Source organism: Bufo bufo, chromosome 7, assembly GCF_905171765.1.
Source record: "Bufo bufo chromosome 7, aBufBuf1.1, whole genome shotgun sequence".
In the NCBI taxonomy this organism is placed as follows: domain Eukaryota; kingdom Metazoa; phylum Chordata; class Amphibia; order Anura; family Bufonidae; genus Bufo; species Bufo bufo.
The window spans coordinates 144763061-144788709 of NC_053395.1; the positions used below are offsets into that span (position 1 = coordinate 144763061).

A 25649-nucleotide genomic window follows, 5' to 3' on the forward strand; every position below is an offset into this window, starting at 1 on the left:
CGTCAGGACATAGTGCATGCATACATGCACTATGACCCGACGCTGTGTGACATCAGGACGGCAGTGCAGCGCGCAGAGAAGACGGCGGAGGAGCGGTGCCCCTACAGGAAAGGTAAGTACTGGCCACTCTGTCCACAACCTCACTGTAAGAAGCATCAAAGTAGGAGTAAGAACGCTGCCATGAGCACACTGCAGACATCTGGGGTCACATGGTGCGGGCAAGGAGGATCCGGACGGCCGGGGACTGCAGGCGATGCGCACTTGCGAGCTTCATTACGGCTGAGCTGACAATATATGAAAAGCATCCTGACTGAGCGGCGGGATTGCGAGCGAGCGGCACTAACACTCCGCAGTCAATGGGACAATTAGCAAGAAGCTGAAGAGTCTGGAGAAGGGCACAGTTGGTATGGAGGGAGCATATGTAATAAACACTGGGGTGTGAGCTGCAGGCTCAGCAATAATAGAAATAGAAACTACTATAGGGAGCCCCCCATAAATCAGTACTCAGGGGTGAAGTCCTCATCACAGGCGGATTGTGATTGAACCTAAGAGAGAGTGCCTTCATGAACAGAATGCCGGAACTACAGTAAAGACTGACACATGTCAGGGGGGGTCACCGCTTCTTCTCTGTAATATATATCATTGAGTAATGCTCTCTGGCTGGATGACTTACCTCCTGCTGTCCGGGGCACTCTGAGCTGCTGCCGCCTGGTTCATCACTCAGACTGGCACTGGGAGGGGCAAGCTGAAGGCACTGGGGTGCGAGAGCACTGAAGGCACTAGGGGAACGGAGCTGATGGCACTGGGGGGAACTGATGCACTTAAGATGATCACATAGGGGGGAACGAAGGGTGTTGGAGACTGATGGCAGGGGGTCTGATGAGTTTTTATAAAGGAAAACAGTCTATTAATTCATTTTTACTTGATTAATTGTAAAAAAAATAATCGGTAGAATACTCTATTTCTAAAATAATCGTTTACTGCAGCCCTAATGCAGTATGCGGATTGTCTTGCTGAAATATTCAAGGTCTTCCCTAAAAGAGACGTGGTCTGGATGGGAGTTGTTCTAGAACCTCTATATACTGTTCTGCATTGATAGTACCTTTCTAGATGTGTAAACTGCCCACAGCATAGGTACTAATGCAACCTTAGACCATCAGAGATTCAGGCTTTTCAACTGTGCGCAGATGACAAGCTGGATGATCCCTCTCCTCTTGAGTCTGCAGAACACAGAGTCCGTGGTTTACAAAAAATAATTTCAAATTGTGATTCATCTGACCACAGAGCAGTTTTCCATATTGCCTCAGTCCATTTTAAATGAGCGTAGTACAGTAAAAGCAATGTGGAAATTGACATGCTGTGCAGTTTTTGAATTCTGTCATGTCAATAGTTTATTTAATTTTTTTATTTAATTTTTTTTGTTGATTTCACCCTTTTTAGTGCAAGGGTGTGCACCAAAAACCAAAAGTAACACATGCGGTTTTTGGTGTAGAAACGCACCGAAATCCGCACAATAAACTGCATGGATTTTGTGTTTTGAAACTAAAGCTGAAAATCTATTGCTGATACAGAGAAATCCTTACTACTTTTAGTTATAAGTAAATGAGGTGCTTAGAGATCTTTACTGCATTGGAGCAGGGAAGATCACAGAGGCGGCAGTACTGTGGGCGCGTGCGCAACATTTTAGGGCCAGGCATCGGAGCAGTGAGGATATCTGGTACTGTCACTCTCATAGAGCGGGAGTGGTAGCAGGGAGAGGTGGAGGTGAAGCGGTACTCCAATGCACTAGGCCAGCTTCTCGGTGCTCCAAGCACCTCCTTTTACATATACAGTAACTAAAAATAAGAATTTTTCAGCATTGATAATACCAATTGCAGAGAACTAGGGCTCGTTTTAGTCATCATGGTAAAACAGAATGAATTACGGTGACAAATACTCTTTAAAGAGGTTATCAGGCTTTTTTTCATTGATTCCCTGCCAAAATAAACTTTTTAATACACTTACTGTGCCGAAATTGTGCTTGTTCTTCTCCCTGGTGGCATGTCACATGACTTGTGTCGTTACTAGTGCTGTTTATTTTTGGGAGCTCTGTAGTCCCAGAGCAAGGAGCTCATTCTCTACATAGCTGATGGCCAGGAGTAATTGTTGGGAAGAACTTTTAAGGGGACACAGCACAGTGACCCCTTCATTGTCTGTCAGTATTGATTAGGGTCCCAGCAGCTGACCATGTCCTAGCATATCTTTTCTGTGATGGGAATAACCCTTTAATATAGGAATATTCATTGAAATGACTACCCTGCAATATTATTAGGTTATTACTTTAGCTTACCAGCAGGTGGCAGTCTTCATTCTTAGTTTCCATTAGTCAGAACTTGCAGATTGGGCCTAATAACCACTCCATGTCTCATTTTTCCAATGTTAAATTAGTTACTATGATCAGTCACATTCAGTATGAGTCCATTCACACGTCCGTAGTGCATTGCATCCCCATAGAGAATGAATGGGTCCGCACCCGTTGCGCAATCTGCGCAACGGGTGCGGACCAATTATTACAGATGTGTGAATGGAGCCTAAGTTAATATAAATGCCTTTCTTGGTAATACAAGGTATCTTAGTTTCAGAAAATATTATTCTTTGCATGATAAAAGGTTAACGTTTCCACTGTACTGTGTCAGCCCCTTGTGTGTTTCAGCAGCTCAATAGAAATTTTCTCACAAGACCAAGGTAGAATTTTGTCCACTGGAAGTGACCAGTGACTGTCGATACTGAATGACACTACACTGTCTGCTTACTGCTCCATATACCGTGTTCAGTAGTGAAATCTCCTGCGAGCAGCTGATCAGTGGGATGAGCTGCTAGCAGGAGATGTGGCCACTCAAACTAACTATATGGAGCTGTAAGCAGACAGTGTAGGGTCCGTGCCATTCTAGTGAGTGGGGGCACAGCTGTAGTAACCTGGCATTGGCCACCACGCAGTGGACGCAGCTGTCTGCTTCCGGCTCCGTATACTCTTAGTTCTGGGGGGGCCACATCTCCTACTAGCAGCTGATCAGTATGGAAGTCAGACCCCCACGGATCCGATATTCATGAGCTATCCTAAGGATTTGGGGGCCACAAGCCATCCTTGGTTTGTTGATGGAACTAAGTGTACTCCTATCTGTTACAGGTATGGGCCATGGACATGAACACCATGGGCACGGGAAGATGCACATACCAGATTACAAGTTATGGAAAATAGAGGGAACACCTCTGGAAGATGTGCAAAAGAGGCTTGCAAAAAAGGGACTGAGAGATCCATGGCTAAGGTAAAACTTCAGGCAACAGATTATATGGCACATATGGCTTGTGGCAGACAGGGAACCGTGAGATTAAATTCTCTTGCAGCATATTGGATGTCCCTGCACTTTTGACACTAAGAACAGTGTAATAGGACTTTTTCAAGTAAACATATGACACACTTTGGTAAAGTGTGTTTTGTAATCCTTTTCCCCTGAAATGTACTGATGTACAAACTTATTTTAATGGAATCTGTCACCCACGTCATCACTATTTAACCTCTTAAGGGCACAGGGCGTACAGGTACGCCCTGTGTATTTCCGATGATCGGAACAGAGTGCCTGCTGAAATAATGCAGCAGGCATTCTGTGACAATGCCGAGGGGGGTCCTGTGGCCCACACTAGTATGAGCTGCCCTGGGCCTCGTACTAGTTTTCCAGCCCACCAGATGAGTGCACCTGAGCCCCCCACCAGATAAGTCCCCAGAGGATTTTGAGCCCGTGATTCCTGACTTTGTTGGCCAACCAGGAATCCAGATTCCCACAGTAAGCTTCACTGAATATTACTTTTTTTTTTTGTTTGTTTTTTCAGTGACCACTTTGTGAATCTGATGGTGGAGCAAACAAACTTGTTTGCCCAACCGTTCATTGCTCAACACCCGAGCTCCTATTTGGCTAGGTCCGGTAACAGGACTGCGGTCAGTGCAGCCGAGATGAGAACGTTTTGGGGCCTCGTGCTGCAATGGGCCTAGTCAAAAAAAAACAGTGTCAGGCAGTACTGGTGTGGGGACGTCCTCTACCAGACCTCACTCTACTGTATGGGCCTGACACGTTCCCGTTTTGAGGCCATTCGGAAATGCCTGCATTATGCAGATAATGCAGCATGTTTCCCCGCGAGGTGATCCGGCCTATGACCGCCTGTACAAAATCAGGCCGGTCATCGATCACTTCAGGTCCAAATTTTTGGAGGCCTATGTACCTGGAAGGGAGGTCGCTGTTGATGAGTCTCATTGCTTTCAAGGGAAGACTCATTTTCCGCCAGTATGTTCCCTCCAAGCGGACGAGGTATGGTGTGAAGCTGTAAAAACTTTGTGAGAGTACCTCAGGGTACACTTACAAGTTTCATGTGTACGAGGGGCGAGATTCCCACTGCTAGATAAGGGTTACCACCTGTACGTGGATAACTTTTATACTAGTATCCACCTGTTCCAGTCCCTCGCCGCCAGATCCACTTCCGCTTGTGGAACCGTGCGGAAAAATAAACACGGCCTCTCTACCCACCCCCTCCAGGTACCTATCCCCAGGGGTGAGACCCGTGCCCTTACCAGTGGAAACCTGTTGCTGGTCAGATATTAGGACAAGAGGGATGTCCTTGTACTGGTCACAATTCATGGTAACTGCATCACCCCTGTCCGAGGTACCGCAGCAACGGTCCTCAAGCCCGATTGTATCGTGGACTACAATCGGTATATGGGAGGAGTTGATCTCTCTGATAAAGTCCTCAAGCCATATAACGCCATGCGCAAAACCCAGGCATGGTACAAAAAAGTTGCGGTCTACATGGTACAGGTTGCCTTGTACAACTCTTTTGTGCTGTCCCGGAGCGCTGGCAACACAGGGAAATTCCTGCAGTTCTATGAGGCAGTCCTCAAAGACCTGATCTTTTCTGACTGGGAAAGTGCAGAGTGTGTCACAGGAGGGGGATACGGAAGGACGCCACCACTCAGTGTGACACGTGCCCCGATCATCCGGCCCTCTGCATTGACGGTTGCTTCAGGGAGTACCACACTTCCATTGAGTACTAAATTTATAATCCCCTTCCCCAATTTTAATTCTATTTGCCCAGAAAAAAAGAAAAAAAAAACTATGGCTCTCAGACTTTGGTGACACTAAAACCAATTTAAATTTTTTTTTCAAAAATATTATTTTGTAAAACTAAAATAAAAAAAATTAAAAGTATACATATTCGGTACTATAAAAATACCACATGACCTAACCCCTCAGATAAGCACAGTAAAAAATAAATAAACTAAAAAACGGTTTAAAAAAAAGCCATTTTTTGTCATCTAACATCACAAAAAGTGTAATAGCAAGCGATCAAAAAGTCATATACACCCCAAAATAGTGCCAATAAAACCGTCCTCTCATCCCGCGAAAAATTAGCCCCTACCTAAGACAACCGGCTAAAAACTAAAAAAAAAAAAACTGACTCTCAGACTATGGAGATACTAAAATGTTTTTTTGTTTTTTTTTTGTTTTAAAAAAGGATAGTATAGTGTAAAACCTAAAATTTTAAAAAGTAGACATATTGGGTATTGCTGCGTCTGTAAGAATCTGCTCTATAAAAATAACACATGACCTAACCCCTCAAATGAACACAGTCAAAAAAATAAAATAAAAACCGTGCCAAAACAGCTATTTTTTGCTAAATTTTTTCATTTTTAATCCATTTTTTCCGTTAACAAAGCAAGGGTTAACAGTCAAACAAAACTCTATATTTATTGCTCTGATTTTGTAGTTTACAGAAACACCCCATATGTGGTCGTAAAATGCTGTATGGCCAAACAGCAGGCCGCACAAGGAAAGGAGCGCCATATGGTTTTTGGAAGGCAGATTTTGCTGGGCTGGTTTATTTACACCATGTCCCATTTGAAGCCCCCCTGATGCACCCCTAGAGTAGAAACTCCAAAAAAGTGACCCCATCTAAGAAACTACACCCCTCAAGGTATTCAAAACAGATTTTACAAACTTTGTTAACCCTTTAGGTGTTCCACAAGAGTTATTGGCAAATGGAGATAAAATTTCAGAATTTACATTTTTTGTAACCTTGCCTCGCAAAAATGTAATATAGAGCAACCAAAAATCATATGTACTCTAAAAAATAGTCCCAACAAAACTGCCACCTTATCCCGTAGTTTCCAAAATGGGGTAACTTTTTTGGAGTTTCTACTCTAGGGGTGCATCATGGGGGCTTCAAATGGGACATGGTGTAAATAAACCAGTCCAGCAAAATCTGCCTTCCAAAAACCATATGGTGTTCCTTTCCTTCTGCGCCCTGCCGTATGGCCGTACAGCAGTTTACGACCACATATGGGGTGTTTCTATAAACTGCAGAATCAGGGTAATAAAGTTTGTTTGGCTGTTAACCCTTGCTTTGTTACTGGAAAAAATTGATTAAAATGGAAAATGTGCCAAAATTTTTTAAAGGGAATCTGTCACCTGCTTTTACCATTTTAAGCTGTCACCATCGCTATGTTCACTAAAGTACCTTATTTCCAGCAGTCTTCTTTTTACTTTATTTCGTTTTGTCCTTTTGATATAAAAGCCCTTTTTATGATATGAGACTCCAAGGTGCCCAGAGGGGCGTTTTTTTTTCCCTCTCCGGTGCCCAGTGTTGCCCCCCTGCAGTGCCCAAGAACGCCTCCTGATCCTCAAATAACCTCCCACAGCCCCGGCGAACGGTTCCGCGTCCTCCCCACGTCATCGTCTACCTTCTAGAAATGCCCCGTCCTTCTTCCTGTCTGCGGCCAGAAAACTCGCCCAGCTCCTCTTGATTGATGCCACTGTTCCCTGCATCGTTGGCGAAATCCCGTGCCTGCGCCGTTCACTTCTGTCTTCGGTGCAGGTGCAGTAAATGAAGGCTGCTCTCCTGATGCCAGCTTCCTCACTGTGACGTAGTCGGTGCAGGCGCAGTGAGGAATCCGACACCAGGATCGCATCATTACCTTACTGCGCCTGCGCTGAAGACAGAAGTGAACGGCGCTAATGTCAGTCAGCTACATAACAGTATTTCTGGTGGTAGAAACCCTTTAAGATCAGGCCTATTTTCATTTTTACATACGTATTCAGGAGAAGTTGGGGAATGTGTTTTGGGGTGTCATTTTACATATACCCATGCTGGGTGAGAGAAATATCTTGGCAAAAGACAACTTTTACCATTTTTTTTATACAAAGTTGTCTTTTGCCAAGATATTTCTCTCACCCAGCATGGGTATATGTAAAATGACACCCCAAAACACATTCCCCAACTTCTCCTGAGTACGGAGATACCAGATGTGTGACACTTTTTTGCAGCCTAGGTGGGCAAAGGGGCCCATATTCCAAAGAGCACCTTTCGGATTTCACTAGCCATTTTTTACAGAATTTGATTTCAAACTCCTTACCACACATTTGGGCCCCTAGAATGCCAGGGCAGTATAACTACCCCACAAGTGACCCCATTTTGGAAAGAAGACATCCCAAGGTATTCGCTGATGGGCATGGAAGTTTTTATTTTTTGTCACAAGTTAGTGGAATATGAGACTTTGTAAGAAAAAAAAAAATAAATCATCATTTTCCGCTAACTTTTGACAAAAAATAAAAAGTTCTATGAACTCACTATGCCCATCAGCGAATACCTTAGTGTGTCTACTTTCCGAAATGGGGTCATTTGTGGGGTGTTTGTACTGTCTGGCCATTGTAGAACCTCAGGAAACATGACAGGTGCTCAGAAAGTCTGAGCTGCTTGAAAAAGCGGAAATTCACATTTTTGCACCATAGTTTGTAAACCCTATAACTTTTACCCAAACCATTTTTTTTTTTTACCCAAACATTTTTTTTTTTTATTAAAGACATGTAGAACAATAAATTTAGAGCAAAATTTATATATGGATCTCGTTTTTTTTGCAAAATTTTACAACTGAAAGTGAAAAATGTCATTTTTTTGCAAAAAAAAATGTTAAATTTAGATTAATAACAAAAAAAAGTAAAAATGTCAGCAGCAATGAAATACCACCAACTGAAAGCTCTATTAGTGAGAAGAAAAGGAGGTAAAATTCATTTGGGTGGTAAGTTGCATGACCGAGCAATAAATGGTGAAAGTAGTGTAGGTCAGAAGTGTAAAAAGTGGCCTGGTCTTTCAGGGTGTTTAAGCCATGGGGGCTGAGGTGGTTAACATCACAGCGTTCACTATGCACGAAAAATGACCTGACGTTCCTATTCTACGGCTCAATACGAATGCGGTGATACCAAAATAACAGTTTTTAGTTTTTTGGGTTTTACTACTTTAAAAAAAAATGTAAGCCTTTGGAAAAACATTTTCTTTGCATCGCTATATTCTGACAGCCATAACTTTTTATATTGCGGTCTACAGAGTTTTATAAGGGCTTATTTTTTGCGTAACGCACTGTAGTTTTCATTGATGCAATTTTTGTAGTATATACAATGTTTTGATCACCTTTATTCAAATTTTTTTGGGGGACAAAATGACAAAAAAATAGCAAATTGCGTTTTTCATTTTTTTTCTGTTACTATGTTCACCGCACAGGAATTTTTTAAAAATATTTTAATAGTTCTGACATTTTCGGATGCGGCGATACCCAATGTTTTTTTTTTTTTTTTTTTTATTGTTTATGTATTCTTATATATAAAATTGGGAAAGGGGGGCGATTCAAACTTTTAATATATTGGTGTTTTTTTTACTTAGCCCCTATAGGGGCCTGCTACATGGGATCTTTTGATCCTCTCTTATTCACTATAATAGAAATCTAGTACGGTGAATAGGATTTTTACACACTTCATTCTGCGCTATGCCTCATGCATAGCTCAGTATGGAGAAAGCCATGGCAGGCCTGGATCGCTTCAGCCACGTCTAGGCTGCCATGGCAACCGATCGGAGCACCGCGATTTCACTGCGGGGGCTCTGATCGGAAGGAAGAAGGAGCCGCCATCAGCCTTGATCGCGGCACCTGAGGGGTTAATTGGCAGGGGCGGCGCGATCGCCGCTTCTTATCAGTGCGGCCGGATGCTGTGTGTATGGAGCAGGCAGAGGCCCGCTCCATATATCCCCTGGCACGCAACGACGTACCTGTACGTCAAAATGTGTGAAGGAGTTAATATGCCTTTTCTCTTTCCCTTGTACGATAAGAGTGTCAAGGATATGTCTGTGAAGTCAAAAATAGTACAAAAATCTAAGCCTCTTAGATGTGGTGTGTGTGCAACCAGGCTTCCAGATAAATACTCCAAAAAGCTATGTAAAAAATGTACTGATGACATAGAGAGGCAGTACCTTCTTTAAGAGATGAAATGAAGGGCATGATAAGGCAGAAACTAAGTTCCGCCTTGGCGGATTATTCACCAGCTTACAGTCACCCATCTACGTCTAAGCATAGGTCTAGGTAAAGATCACCCTCTTCTTCAGCCTCATCCTCTGAAGATTTTCCTGAACAGGATGAAAAAAACTAGTGATTCTGATTGCGATTTTAAAAAGTATCTATTTTCCTCTGAAGACATTAATGAATTGTTAAAAGCTGTCAGTCACAATGGAAATGAAAGAAGAAAAAGTTCAGAGGTCTGCTCTGGACAAAATGTTTTCAGGTTTAGAGGAAAAGAAAGAGGCTATTCCTGGTACATAAAAACCTTCATTCTTTAATTTTAAGAGAATGGAAAAACCTGGATAGGAAGGTCTTCTTGGCTAGAACCATTAAAAAGAGATTGCCTTTTGACGATGAGGATTTAAATACAATCTTATCCAGCACAATCTTTCGTCCTTGACAAGACTGATTTTGAGTTTCTTTGCGATCAACCAGGGGTGTCGAGACGTACCCTTTCTTGAATATACAACTTACTACTTAATCCTCCCAACCAACCTCCTCCCAACTATATCCCTCAGTGGGAAGCAGATCTAGATATTGCACTCTCATCAGAACAAAGATTAAGATTGTATACGTGCATTCACAAAACATCTATTGCTAGCAATGTCCAAGAAGCTGGATTCAAACTTATGTCCCGTTGGTATAGGGTCCCTACTCGACTTAATTCCATTTTTCCTCAAGTCTCTACTTTGTGTTGGCGTTGTGACTCCGAGAGAGGCACTATCCTACATACATTCTGGAGTTGTCCACATCTGTCGGATTTCTGGGATTCGGTGTGGTTGATTACATCTAAATTCACCTCATATACCCTCCCTAAGACGCCTGCTTTCTTCCTGCTCCATCAGTGCGAGATTCCTCTCTCCACCTAAAAAAAAAATCTGTGGTAAGACATCTGGTGAACGCCGCAAGAGCTTGTATCCCGTGCCTTTGGAGGCAACCGTCTGTTCCCTCTGTAGCCATGTGGATCAACAAAATCCAGGAGACCATGAGAATGGAAGACCTCACCTCGTCAATAAGGCATACTGAGAAGGTGTTTACTAAAACTTGGAGTCATTGGTTGGAATTCTATGACTCCGCTTTATCCGCTGATAAAAGGTCTCTCTTATCCCAGTCGTAAGAGCGAGGTTTGTTTATCCTTCCCTTTCCTCCTTCCCCTCCCTCCCTTCCCTTCCCTCTTCCCTTTTTCCTTGATATATCTCTCCCCTCTTTCTCTCCTTTCCTTTATACGTCTGCCGACGCTCCAGTTTTTTTAAACTATTCCACATATGTCTGTGATCTCTCATTGAGTATTGTTTATTTGACTTAACAAATTGTCATTGCGAGGTTATTCGCTTTACTTAGTGTACCCTGTTCAATATCTGATTCATGTCTTGTCTTGAATTGAAAAATTCTAAATAAAGAATTTACAAAAAAAAAAATACAATCTTAAATTGTCCCAAAATTGATGTTTCCCTTTCCAAATTGGCAAAAGGTACGTCATTACCATTTGAGGATACAGGATCTCTACGCGATCCTATGGATAAAAAAAGTGGATGCAAACCTCAAAAAAACTTGGGACGCGGCTGCATCATTTTTCAAACCTAATATTACAGCCACTTCAGTAGCTAGGTCCTTGAAAAGCTGGTTGGTGCAATTAGAAGATTTAATAAAATCAAATACTCCATATGAACAGTTTGCAGATTCCTTTCCACTACTGTTAAAGGCAGTGGATTTATTATCTGACACTACGGTGGACTCAGTCAGACTTACTGCAAGGACAACGGCTCTGGCCAATAGCTCTAAGAGAGAGCTATGGTTAAAATCATGGTTGGGGGATATTAGCTCCAAAGCCAGATTATGTAATATTCCCTTCTACGGAGAGTTTTTTCGGAAAAGATTTAGAAGAAAATTCTGCAGAAGGTTTCTGATTCAAAGCAAAGTTTCCCAGAAGATAAAAGGATGTCAGTGTTCTACAGGAAGGTGTATTTTTAGCGTCAATAGATCTAAAGGACGCATATTTCCATATACCTATTCACCAAGATTCCCAACAATACTTAAGAATAGAGGTGTGGATTCAGGGCCAGCTAAAACACTTCCAATTTTAGGCTCTTCCCTTCAGTATAACGACAGCGCCCAGACTTAATGTTGGAAACATTAATGCCTCTGAGAAAAGAAAATGTCTTAAACATACCATACTTGGACGATCTTTTAATAGTGGACGATACCAAAATAGACCTAGAAAATAATCTTTTGAAAACCAGAGACAGATTGAGGGTCCTGGGATGGATCATAATCCCAGATTATTGCCACGCAAAAGATAGTGTTCCTGGGCATACTGTTGGATTCAGTCAATCAGATGTGTTTTTTGCCGGAAGACAAGATACAAAAGATTCAATCACAAATAAGGCTGGGTTCACACGAGCGGATGCCGTGCGTGGCATCCGCTCCGTGAAAGAGTGCCAAGACCCGATGCAGACTGCAGAGGCACGGAGCATTAACATGACTGATAATGCTCCGTGCCTCTCTGTGACCTCATTACTACGAAATCACAGTTGTCACTGTGATTCCGTAGTAAAGAGATCACAGAGAGGCACGGAGCATTATCAGTCATGTTAATGCTCCGTGCCTCTGCAGTCTGCATCGGGTCTTGGCACTCTTTCACGGAGCGGATGCCACGCACGGCATCCGCTCGTGTGAACCCAGCCTAAGGCTGGGTTCACACGAGCGTGTCCGGATTAGTTCCGGATGCGTCCCGGTGTGTTGCGGCAAACCCGCGCGAGTAGGAATGCAATTGCAGTCAGTTTTGACTGCGATTGCGTTCCGATGTTCAGTTTTTATCGAGCGTGTGCAATGTGTTTTGCACGCTGGTGATAAAAAACCGACTGTGGTACCAAGACCCGAACTTCTTCACAGAAGTTCAGGTTTGGGTTCGGTGTTGTGTAGATGTTATTATTTTCCCTTATAACATGGTTATAAGGGAAAATAATAGCATTCTGAAAACAGAATGCATAGTAAGTGATCAGTTGAGGGTTAAAAAAAATTAAAAAAATTAACTCACCTTCTCCGTTTGTTCGCGTAAGTCCCGGTCTCTTCTTTACTTCTCAAAAGATGAACTATGGGCTAAAGGACCTTTGGTGACGTCAGATCACATGCTCGAATCACATGGTCCATCACCGCGGTGATGGACCATGTGATTGGAGCATGTGATCTTACGTCACCAAAGGTCCTTTAGCCCATAGTTCATCTTTTGAGAAGTAAAGAAGAGACCGGGACTTACGCGAACAAACGGAGAAGGTGAGTTAATTTTTTTAATTTTTTTTAACCCTCAACTGATCACTTACTATGCATTCTGTTTTCAGAATGCTATTTTCCCTTATAACCATGTTATAAGGGAAAATAATACAGTGAATAGACGGTCACCTAGCAACCATGCGTGAAAATCGCACAGCATCCACACTTTCTTGCGGATGCTTGCGATTTTCACGCAACCCCATTCACTTCTATGGGGCCTGCGTTGCGTGAAAAACGCAGAGTATAGAGCATGCTGCGATTTTCACGCAACGCACAAGTGACGCGTGAAAATCACCGCTCATCTGAACAGCCCCATAGAAATGAATGGGTCAGGATTCAGTGCGGGTGCAATACGTTCACCTACCGCATTGCACCCGCGCGGAATACTCGCCCGTGTGAACGCAGCCTAAGAGTTTTCAGGGGGAACAAAATCCCATACTATCTGTCAAACTATGACCCTCATCTGTTCTCTAACATCATGCATCCCAGCAGTAAAATGGGCCCATTTACATTCCCGACCCCTTCAGAGACACATGTTACAGAATTGGGATTGAACTCTGGAATCATTAGACAAGTTGATTCTAATCCCAGAGGATATCTTAATTATTCCTAAAATGGTGGGGGGGGGGGAAAGCACAACTTAAAAGTAGGAGTCCCTTGGGTTGTGAGGAATCTGTTAATTCTCACTACGGACGTTCAGCCTCTGGAGTTAGGGGGCTCATCTGCAAAGTATGTTGGCCCAAGGGGAATGGTCTCAAGTCCAGAGGAGACAGACTTCAAACTACCGGGAGCTACGAGCAGTTTGGGAAGCTCTATCGTATTTCTATCGTTGAAGGGTTACAACCTACAGATCAGATCAGACAACAAAAAGTAGTGGCATACTTAAACCATCATGGGGGAACAAAAAGCAAAATCTTACACTCCCTAAGCAGCAAGATTTTCTTCTGGGCGGAAAAGAATGTCATCTCTCCATCAGCAGTCTTTGTAAAAGGGACACAAGACGCCAGGGCGGATTATCGAAGTCGCAAAAAATTGTATCCAGGGGAGTGGAGCCTAAAAAAGGAGATATTCGACTCTCTTGTCAAAAGATGGGGTATTCCACAAATAGATTTACTGGCAAACAAAAATAACGCAAAGTTGCTAGTTTACTTCTCACTGGATCCAACGGACAAAAAGAGTGCGGGAACAGATGCTCTTGCGATCCGGTGGAGTTTTCATTTAGCTTATTACTTCCCACCAAGTCAATGGGATGTTTGCTGTCCGCAATACAGCAACGGGCACACATACTTGTGTGCATGAGCCCATAGCCTGCAAATGCTAATTCACAGCAGTCTATAGGAGAAGCAATCTAAAGTTCGTATGTTCAGATCCCTTAGGAGGGCTTTTAAATAAGGCGGGCTTTTTAAAATATTAAAATTAAAATCCTCATCCCTCTTTCTCCAAAATAAAGATAAAAATAAATATAAAGTAAAAATATAAATTATCTTTGGCACTGCCACTTTAAAAAAAAAAAAAAAAGCTATCCCTATTAAAATATGTATCCCATAGGGTGGACAGTATAACTGAAAAACAAAAATTGCCAATTTGACTTTTTTTCATTGCTTCATTAAAAGAAAATATAAAAGGTAATCAAAAACCCAGTCACCCACACACTCCAAAGTGGTATAAATAATAAAACTACAGATCACAAAGCAAAAAACGAGCAAATCAACGTAGACATAATTCTAAAACAGAAATGGGGATCAGAATATGGAGATGCAAAGAAAAGAATAAAAAATTTAGAAATTATCTTTTTCAGTATTAAAAGAAAAAAATTGCAAATGTGGTATCATTGTAATTACACTGTGGCAGATTTTGAGTTATTTTTTACATTACACCCCATCTGGATTTTACAGCTTTACACTACATCAAATTCAAAAGTAGTTGGTGCCAATAGAAAATAAAAAAAATTTGTCCCGCAAAAAAAAACAAGCCCTCATACAGCTTTTTTGAATGAAAAATTATAAAAGTTATGGCTCCGGGGAGGCCAAAAGTTAAAAATTGGAAAATGGCCTGGTGCTGAAGGGGTTAAAGGGGTTGTCCTTCCATATATATTCATGACCTATCATCAAAATAGGTCATCAATATCTGATCGGCAGGGGTCCAACACGCGGCACCCTGCCGATCAGCTTTATGAAGAGGAGGCGGTGGTTCCTGGTCATTACACTATGCGTTGTCTCCTCTGGATCAGAGACGTAGTATAATTGCAAGCACTGGCTCCATTCACCTGAATGGAGTGAGTACTTTTATTACATGCACTTACGAGACGACAAGCAGTGTAATGAAGAGGAAGCAGCGCTCGCATGGAGCACTGCCTCCTCTCCATCCAGCTGATTAGCGGGCATGCCGGTTGTCAGGACCCCACCGATCAGATACTGATGACTTATCCTGAGAATATGTCAACCGATCTGGACGGTCCCTTTAACCCTTTCAGGACCAAGCCATTTTTACCAAATCTGACATGTCACAGGGCTCCAGATGGCGACCAAAATGGTCGCCAATGCAACTTAGAATTGCTAAATGGCGACAAGACTTTGTTGTCTTGTCGCCATTTGCGCCTAGACCCTCCGCTGCTCTGCCTCTCAGAAATGAGGTGACATGGGACGCTCCTGAGGGGTTAATAGCTGGGTGCCGGGTATGGGATATAGCCGGCACCCGCAGCGCAGCCTGCGTTTGTATTAAGCATAAACTATATTCATTGGTGGCACAGTGAACCAACCCCCCTCCCCCCAAGTATTATAATCATTGGTGGCAGTGGCAGTATCGATTGGAGCCCCAGCAGTGTAAGCCTGGGGCTCCGATCAGTTACCATGGCAGCCAGGACGCTACTGAAGCCCTGGCTGCCATAGTCGGCTCCCTGCTGCTGTGTGCACTATGCACAGGGAGAGTGTAAAGTCCTATTCACCCTGATGGAGATCTATCAGGGTGAATAGGAAAAGGGATGAAAGATTCCAGGTTCTAGCCCCTAAGGGGGGAAATAGTTAGTTATTAAATAAAAAGTAAAAAAAAACACTAAAATATTAAGTTTAAATCACCCCCTTGCCCAATTTTACATATAAAATATATAAACAATAAAAAAAATTACATATCGCTACGCCTGAAAAAGTGTGAACTATTCAAATATTAAAAAATATCTCCTATGCGGTGAACGCCGTAACAGAAAAAAATATAAAAAACGTGCAATTTGCCATTTTTTAGTCACCTTGTCCTGACAAAAATTAGGTTAGGACTGTTCTATTATGGTCCAGACGTTCCATAAAATCTGGAATGCATGCAGCTTTTTTGGTGTTTTATTTTTTTTTCACGTGGTATCGAGTATCGCAATACTTTATTATGGTATCGAAATCGAGCCACAATTTTGTTATCGTGACAACCCTAGGTAAGACGTGTTGTCTGTTTTTTTTTTTTTTGTGTTCTACCGTAATTATATGTATTTTAAATTTGGCGACAAAATTTTTCAGGTTAGGGGCCCTGTGTCACTTTATGTGGTAATAACTTTAAAACGCTTTTACTTATACAGGCCATTCTGAGATTGTTTTCTCATCACATATTGTACTTCATGACATCATGACAGTGGTAAAATTGAGTCAAAATATTTCATTTTTATTTATAAAAAAAACAAATTTACAAAACCTTTAGAAAAATTAGCAAATTTCAATTTCTCTACTTTTATAATAGATAGTAATAACTCCAAAAATAGTTATTACTTTACATTCCTTATATGTCTACTTCATGTTTGGATCATTTTTTTTTTTTTTTTTTGACGATTGTCTTAGGTAGGGATATTATATATACATACATTTTAGAAGGTTCTGATCCCCACAGTCATGGAGGGAAGACTGGACATGCGCTGCTCTTAGGCAGATTAGTAAAAGCAGCGCATGTGCAGTAACATTACAGGCATGGACGAGCTTTCTCTTAAGCTCCTCCATGTCGCGGGCAGCCATGGACGAACTGGCAGAACGGGACTCAGGGGGCATGGCCTACTATAAAAATATTACCAGAAAGATTTTTTAAATAAAGTATATTTGGATACTCCTTTTTACCCTGCCTCCAACAATGTTAGGCCTCATGCACACGACCGTATTTTTTTGCGGTCCGCAAAACTGGGTTCCGTTTTCCCGTGATCCGTGACCGTTTTTTCGTCCGTGGGTCTTCCTTGATTTTTGGAGGATCCACGGACATGAAAAAAGTCGTTTTGGTGTCCGCCTGGCCGTGCGGAGCCAAACGGATCCGTCCTGAATTACAATGCAAGTCAATGGGGACGGATCCGTTTGACGTTGACACAATATGGTGCCATTTCAAATGGATCCGTCCCCATTGACTTTCAATGTAAAGTCTGGAGTCCCTTTTATACCATCGGATCGGAGTTTTCTCCAATCCGATGGTATATTTTAACTTGAAGCGTCCCCATCACCATGGGAACGCCTCTATGTTAGAATATACTGTCGGATATGAGTTAGATCGTGAAACCTCATTTCCGACAGTATATTCTAACACAGAGGCGTTCCCATGGTGATGGGGACGCTTCTAGTTAGAATATACTACAAACTGTGTACATGACTGCCCCCTGCTGCCTAGCAGCATCCGATCTCTTACAGGGGGCCGTGATCAGCACAATTAACCCCTCAGGTGCCGCACCTGAAGGGGTTAATTGTACTATCATATCCCCCTGTAAGAGATCAGGGCTGCCAGGCAGCAGGGGGCAGACCCCCCCCCCCCCCCTCCCCAGTTTGAATATCATTGGTGGCCAGTGCAGCCAAACCCCCCCCCCCCCCTTCCTCCCTCTATTGTAATAATTTGTTGGTGGCACAGTGTGCGCCCCCCCCCCTTCCTCCCTCCCTCTATTGTAATAAATCGTTGGTGGCACAGTGTGCGCCCCCCCCCCCCTTCCTCCCTCTATTGTAATAAATCGTTAGTGGCACAGTGTGCGCTCCCCATCGGCCCCCCCTCCCTCTATAGCATTAACAACATTGGTGGCCAGTGTGCGGCCTCCCATCCCCCCCCCCCCCCCGATCATTGGTGGCAGCGGGTTACTATCAATAGTACAATAGTAAAAGATTCATACTTACCTGGGAGCTGCGATGTCTGTGTCCGGCCAGGAGCTCCTCCTACTGGTAAGTGACAGTTCATTTAGCAATGCGCCGCACAGACCTGTCACTTACCAGTAGGTGGAGCTCCCGGCCGGACACGAACATCGCAGCAGCAGCCAGCAGCAGGTAAGTATGAATCTTCTACTATTGTACTATTGCTAAGTAACCATGGCAACCAGGACTGTAGTAGCGTCCTGGTTGCCATGGTTACCGATCGGAGCGCCAGCGATTAAACTGGGACTCCGATCGGAACTCCGCTGCCACCAATGATGGGGGGGGGGGGGGGGAGATGGGAGGCCGCACACTGCCCACCAATGTTGTTAATGCTATAGAGGGAGGGGGGGCCGATGGGGGGCACACACTGTGCCACCAACTAATTATTACAATAGAGGGAGGGGGGGGGCGCACACTGTGCCACCAACGAATTATTACAATAGAGGGGGGGGGGGCACACTGGCCACCAATGATATTCAAACTGGGGAGGGGGGGGGGGGGTCTGCCCCCTGCTGCCTGGCAGCCCTGATCTCTTACAGGGGGATATGATAGTACAATTAACCCTTTCAGGTGCCGCACCTGAAGGGGTTAATTGTGCTGATCACGGCCCCCTGTAAGAGATCGGGTGCTGCCAGGCAGCAGGGGGCAGTCTTGTACACAGTTTGTAGTGTATTCTAACTAGAAGCGTCCCCATCATCATGGGAATGCTTCTGTGTTAGAATATACTGTCGGATCTGAGTTTTCACGAAGTGAAAACTTAGATCTGAAAAAGCTTTTATGCAGACGGATCTTTGGATCCGTCTGTATGAAAGTAACCTACGGCCACGGATCACGCACACGGATGCCAATCTTGTGTGCATCCGTGTTCTTTCACGGACCCATTGACTTGAATGGGTCCATGAACCGTTGTCCGTCAAAAAAATAGGACAGGTCATATTTTTTTGACGGACAGGATACACGGATCACGGTCTCGGCTGCAAAACGGTGCATTTTCCGATTTTTCCACGGACCCATTGAAAGTCAATGGGTCCGCGAAAAAAAACGGACAACGGCCACGGATGCACACAACGGTCGTGTGCATGAGGCCTTATGTAAAGTACTTATATAGTGGCCAACCCCTTTAAAGGGTTAATGCCAAATTGTAGAAAAATCATGGATTGCACAAGTCTATATCACCTGTTAGGCTTACTTTATGGCAGAATTTTTGTGTACATTGTTGCATCTTAAACAATCCCTGTTTCCAACTAAGCTGTGCCCCCTTGTGAGACGAGGCAAAAAAACATTTCAGACACTAACTATGTCAGTTTTTCTACACAAATTGCATTGTGATTGAAAATATCTCCCAGATCAGTTATTTTACCCAGCTTCTATCCTGTCAGGCCTCCACTCCATAATGGAAATGCCAGTTGCAAAAATGGATAAGCCCATCCCTTTTTGGGGCTAAGTTTGCAGATCAGTCTTGTAAAAATAGTGAATTTTGTGCTGGTGTGCATATAGGCTGTCAGGAATTCTCATTGATTCCTGTAGATTCATAGCCAGTGGGACTACAAGCTGCTGTTTATTTGCCGTCTAAATGGTAAAAAAAAAAAAATTGAGTCCTCCTGTTTTCCTGGTGTCGTCAGTTTTATATCCCCCTCTCCTGATTATTTTTTTTTGACAGAGGATACATTTGTCAAAAGAAGTTGGACATACACACACACACACACACACACACACACACACACACACTTCTATCAGTCTGATTCAGGTTCTTTGACAAGAATAGTAAAATGTGGCCACAGGAAGAAAAAGGTGCTCATAGGGTAAATAAGTTAAAAACGAGCCTCCAAAAACAGGAAGAGTGGTACTGCTCACTTGTTGTTGTTGTTGCACCTATTTTTCGGTGCAACTGAAATGGAGGTGAATAAGAGTGATTACGTATCACTGGTTGGTGCTGCTGATTGCGTCCACGTTCACCTTTGGCAGGGGCCAAGCCGCAGTCTGGGTCAATGAATGAGGTATATTTCCACTGGACTCGGGCCAACCCCAGACACCGTCCCCGCCCACCTCCATTGCCACTCCCTCTCTTCTCATATTCACATCCACATTATCCTCTTCATCATGCTGTGGCGAAACCAACCTCGCCACTGGGTTTTGGAGAGGCCTGTTTATCAGCCTCTTGCCTCAGGATTATGGCCCATACTAACTTTTAAACCCCTGAACCTATTCAAGTGAATTTTGGATAGGTTTGTCCCCAAGTTATACTGTTTAAATTGATGTAAGTTATATGTATGGCCAATGTAAACTCACAAAGTTGTAACAATTTATAATAAGTGTAACTTGTCAGCTTGGGAGGAATATGCTGGGTGTGTTTCTATTGTGCCATTGTCCCATTGTGTGTTTAAATGGTGATGTCTGTCCTGTTATATCCACATGTGTATTGGTGATTTCTCTTTGTCTTGAGAGATAATTGGATTATGCCTCGGGTGTCTCCAGGGCAGAGAGGAGGAAACCATGATGCATTGTGGGGATGTATTGTCTCTGTGTATCCTAAAGTGCTGCATATCTGTCCTATGTCACAGTCTTCATTCTGGTCCCCTAGTGGCGTGTACACCAGATGGGCTTGGTTGTTTTATACCTCCCTGTGGGCGGACCTGTAATTGCAACAACTGTAATAAAAAACAGGCTGGGTGTGCCAGGACCTCAGACCACTGCTTGACCCTCAACACGGAGCCTTGTCTCGTTATTGGGGGGATCCGCTGTATGCTGTTAGAGACTGATTGCCAGGAGTGTAAGCTGATTCCTGTTCGTCTGCTAGCAGCTATTCGTGAGGTTCCAGTTTGGAGTGCTACTTTGTATCCAGTTCGGGACGTTGGTGTTCTGCAGTAGCTGGGCCTGTCTCTCAGAAAGGGGCATATCGCCTAAACGGATTTTAACCCCTTGTCTGCTGAAACGGTCCGTTACACATGCCATATCCCCAGCATCGCTTTGTTCCCACCCCTCCCCTTCATATCCACCCTTCATTCCCAGCAGCCTCGCTGTTTCTATCCCCCTTTCCTAGCATCCTCTTGGCTCCACCCCCCAACCTCAGACACCGTCCCCGCCCACCTCCAATGCCGCCCCCTCATCCCTTTACTTCCAGCCCTCCCCTTCCCCTCCTTTCTCCCCGTCATTCCCATTCATATACGGTCTGTGTATCACCCTCATCCCTAGCACAACCGCGGTCACATTCCCCATCAGGTACAGTCCTTGCTCATGTCGCCTTCTCATCTTATAGCCCAGCACTCTCTCCCCCTTTCCCCATCGCATCACTTAGTTCCGCCCACCCCACTCCCCTCCATCGATGCGTCGGCACTTCATAGCAGCCTTCCCCATCACAGCAATAGGCTCCGCCCCCACACACACCCACTCCACCATCAATGGGTTAGCAGCTAGCTCCGCCCATTCGGGGCGGTCGCGCCATCGCTGCCCTACCCAGCCGCCCATTCCGCCGCCTCATTGCCGGCCCAGCGGGCGCTCCCAGCACAGCATCTGGACGCCACACGTGCCAGGAGCTGGGAGCAGCGCACTCTCCACCAGCGGCATCACCCACCGGTAAGACCCCCACCGCCGTTCTTCATCCCTGTTCCCCTCTTTTCTTATCCCCTTGCAATATACCACTTCATGCCTTTCGCCCCCAGCTCTCACTTTAACCACTTTACCTCATATCATGCTTTTCGCTTTTTCTGCTATTATGTGAATCACTACCTGTCTAGGTCCATTCACCCTACCTTACCAACCACCTAAACTTATACGAGCGACGCTGCAGTGGTAATGCACCTTTGATCCTGCGTCTTTTTGGACCAATCGAGTTTTGCGTAATCAAATTAAATATTTAACTACATATAAATTTGTATTGCACATCAATATTAAGATTTACGTTTAGACTCGCCCTACAAAATAGCCATCTATCACCAGCTATATATTATCAGCCACGGAATCATTTGATTATAAAATCCTGCTTTTATCCCAACCGGCGCCTTTCTTATAGTGTGTGTGTGTGTGTGTATGTATGTGTGTATATATGTATATATGTATATATGTATGTATGTATATATATATATATATATATATATATATTATTTACAATTTATATCCATTTACTAATCATTATTTATTGATTTCATTGTATTTATGTACTCTTTTATTCATTCAGATCTACATCAATATCTAAGTCTGAATGACCCTCCTCGTGACGGTCATATTATTACTATTATTATTATTATCCCTTTTATCATACATTTTTGTAACCTGACGCCCATCAGTGTGTTCTTAATTTGTGTGATTGTGTGTATGTTTTTAAGACTTGAAAAAGGGGTCTGCAGAACCCCGAAACGCGTTGTCACGATAACAATAAAAAAACCTATTGGTTTGTAAAAACTCTGGTTGCGTTTTTGCGCCTATGGTCCCCCCCTCCACTCGACCTCCGCGTCCAGTGGAAATATACCTCATTCTTTGACAAGAATAGTCATTGATGGGACCAAGAAAAATGCAGAGACACATTTCCCACAGCGACCACAGCTCGCATGAGCAAAATTCACTGTATCATAGTGATCTAGGTCAGTACGGGAAATGTGTCCATCACACGGCCATGTGAAAACAGCCTAAGAGAGGAATTGCTCGCTAACCGCTTGCCCCTGCAAAAACAAGTAAAATATATTTGACTCTATAGTTATGTTTTGCTTTTTGTTTTTGTTTTTTCTAGGAATGAAGCTTGGAGATACATGGGAGACTTTTCTAAACCAGTTACCATAAGCCAGGTTGTCTTCAAAGGATTCAAATGGGGCTTTGCTGCGTTTGTTGTTGCACTTGGCGTAGAATATGCTTTCTTTCCTCCCAAGAAAAATGGTGGCCACCATTGAACGAGGGATCACACACTGACTGTTGATAAATCTGTAATTTACAAATAAAATTTATGAAACTTCTGTTATTCTAAATGACAAATGTATTTTCATGCTATTGCACGGTTCGTTTGATGATTTAACACAGTGGAACATTTATAACAGTCTGAAAATGCAGCTAAAACTTTTCTTATGAAAAGCCTTTAAATCTGCCATCTTGGCAGCTCCATGTGCCATAAATATCAGGTTTCCCAACCATTCCTGAGGTCAGGGTTGTCCAAATCCTTCTTCTCAGTGGAGAAGTGTATGTGTATTCTCCCTCCAATAACGTCTATGGCTGGCTCCTTATCTGCAGTAGACCATAATGGTGATCTTGGAAATCCCTTTAACCCCTTAAAGGGATTGTCCAACTTCTTTAAAAAAAAAAATCCGACCAGCCTACAATGTAAAAAAAAAAAATAAGCAAAAAAAAACAAAACACAGCAATTCTGCATCTTTTTGAAGAAGAAAAACATGCAGGTGATGTCAAGGATGCAGCATTCCCAGGAAAATGTCAATTGAAATTGAGCAATCAAGGCTCCTAATATAGCTGGAGTAATGATACAGAAAGAATGGGGATGCAAAATACAAAGCATGCTTCAAGTCCATAGTGAGGACGAGACATAGGGCACAGAACCTAGGTTTAGACATACATTAATGTTATTGTTATCCACCTTTATTCAGAAGAACCCAATCTTCTGCAAAGCCTTTGAAATGGATATTTGGCATCCAAGAACAGGTAAGAGTTATGTCATGAAGTGATGCTGCGAGTTCTTCCATCTTTGGTATATCCTCAATCCAGTTTGTAGTGGATTTTTACTTAGCTGAGATACAGGACCTGGCAGCGTTAAAGGGCACCTGTCAGCAGGTTTGTACCTATGAAACTGGCTGACATATTGCATGTGCGCTTGGCAGCTGAAGGATTCTGTGTTGGTCCCATGTTCATAAGTGTCCACATTGCTGGAATTTTATTTATTTTTTTAAGCAGGACCTTTCACCTGGATATCCTTAATCTAATTATTATCCTACCTTATAGTGCGGCCCCCACTGATGTCTTGGCACATTATATATTTTTTTTTCTAAAGAACCCCCGTTCGTCCGCTGTGGTCCCCATATCTTTTGGCGCCTCATATGCTAATGAGGCGACTCGGTTATACTAGGCGTGGACTTGTATTTTTCCTGGGCGTGGTTATCTTCTCCCTGGCTGCAAGCGCATCCAATCAGAGCACCCGCTCTTAGCCAGAGAGAAGGAGCTCAAGTTCTCGTGGGAGAAGGAGCTGCGATTCTCACGAGAACTTGAGCTCCTTCTCCCTGGCTAAGAGCGGGGTGCTCTGATTGGATTCGCTTGCAGCTAGGGAGAAGATAACCGCACCCAGGAGAAATACAAGTCCACGCCTATTATAACCGAGTAGCTTCATTAACATAGGAGGCGCCAAAAGATACGGGGACTACAGAGGATGAACGGGGGTTGTTTTGGGGGGGGGGAGTGCCAAGACATCAGTGGGGGCTGCACTATAAGGTAGGATAATAATTAGATTAAAGATATCTAGGTGAAAGGTCCTCTTTAATATATGCAAGTGAACCATTAGGAGCAATGAGGGCGTTGCTGTTACACACAGATCAGCTCTCTGCAACAGCCACGCCCTCTGCACTTTGACAGGGCCAGGTAGACGTGATGGTTTTTTCACTGTATGCCTCTGTCAAAGTGGAGAGGGCGCCCGGCGCAGCCCTTTAAATAAGGTATTAGAGCATCAATTTTTTGAGTATTATGTTCTCAGAGGCAGGTCAGATATATGCAGGTGACATGTGGCTGGAGTTTTGGACATCTGTACATGGGTCGAAAAATATTGTGATCTACACTATCCTTGCATTTCCCCCATTTTCTCTTTGTGAAGATTCCTCATCATTAGGCCTCATGCACACGACCGTTGTGTGCATCCGTGGCCGTTGTGCCGTTTTCCGTTTTTTTTCGCAGACCCATTGACTTTTAATGGGTCCGTGGAAAAATCGGAAAATGCACCGTTTCGCAGCCTCATCCGTGATCCGTGTTTTTTTGACGGCCAACGATTCACGGACCCATTCAAGTCAATGGGTCCGTGAAAGAACACGGATGCACACCAGATTGGCATCCGTGGCCGTAGGTTACTTTCATACAGACGGATCCGAAGATCCGTCTATATGAAAGCTTTTTCAGAGCTGAGTTTTCACTTTGTGAAAACTCAGATCCGACAGTATATTCTAACACAGAGGCGTTCCCATAGTGATGGGGACGCTTCTAGTTAGAATATACTGAGAACTGTGTACATGACTGCCCCCTGCTGCCTGGCAGCACCCGATCTCTTACAGGGGGCTGTGATCCGCACAATTAACCCCTCAGGTGCTGCACCTGAAGGGGTTAATTGTGCATATCATAGCCCCCTATAAGAGATCAGGGGCTGCGAGGCAGCAGGGGGCAGACCCACCTCTCTCCCCAGTTTTAATTTCATTGGTGGCCCCCCCCCCTCCCTCTATTGTATTATTTTCATTGGTGGCACAGTGTGCGGCCCCCCCCCCGCCCCCCTCCCTCTATTGTATTATTTTCATTGGTGGCACAGTGTGCGGCCCCCCCCCCCTCCCTCCCTCTATTGTATTATCATTGGTGACCAGTGTGCGGCCTCCCTCCCCCCCCCCCCCCCCTTCCCCCGATCATTGGTGGCAGCGGAGAGTTAGAAGCATCATACTTACCTGCTGAGCTGTCTGTGACCGGCCGGGAGCTCCTCCTACTGGTAAGTGACAGATCATTAAGCAATGCGCCGCACAGACCTGTCACTTACCAGTAGGAGGAGCTCCCGGCCGGTCACAGACATCGCAGCAGGTAAGTATGATGCTTCTAAGGCTGCGTTCACACGGGCGAGTATTCCGCGCGGGTGCAATGCGGTAGGTGAACGTATTGCACCCGCACTGAATCCT

At 43.9% G+C, this 25649-nt stretch overlaps 1 protein-coding gene across 1 annotated transcript in view; it reads left to right on the forward strand.

Moving 5' to 3' along the window:
• NDUFB3 (NADH:ubiquinone oxidoreductase subunit B3) overlaps positions 1–22745 on the forward strand; it is a 33959-nt gene extending 11214 nt beyond the window's left edge. The window contains exons 2-3 of the mRNA XM_040439240.1: positions 3167–3305; positions 22526–22745. Of these exons, the coding sequence (XP_040295174.1) occupies positions 3169–3305; positions 22526–22682 (294 nt within the window). The 5' untranslated portion in view covers positions 3167–3168 and the 3' untranslated portion in view covers positions 22683–22745. The remainder of the gene's footprint in view (positions 1–3166; positions 3306–22525) is intronic.
• Positions 22746–25649: the final 2904 nt, after the last annotated feature.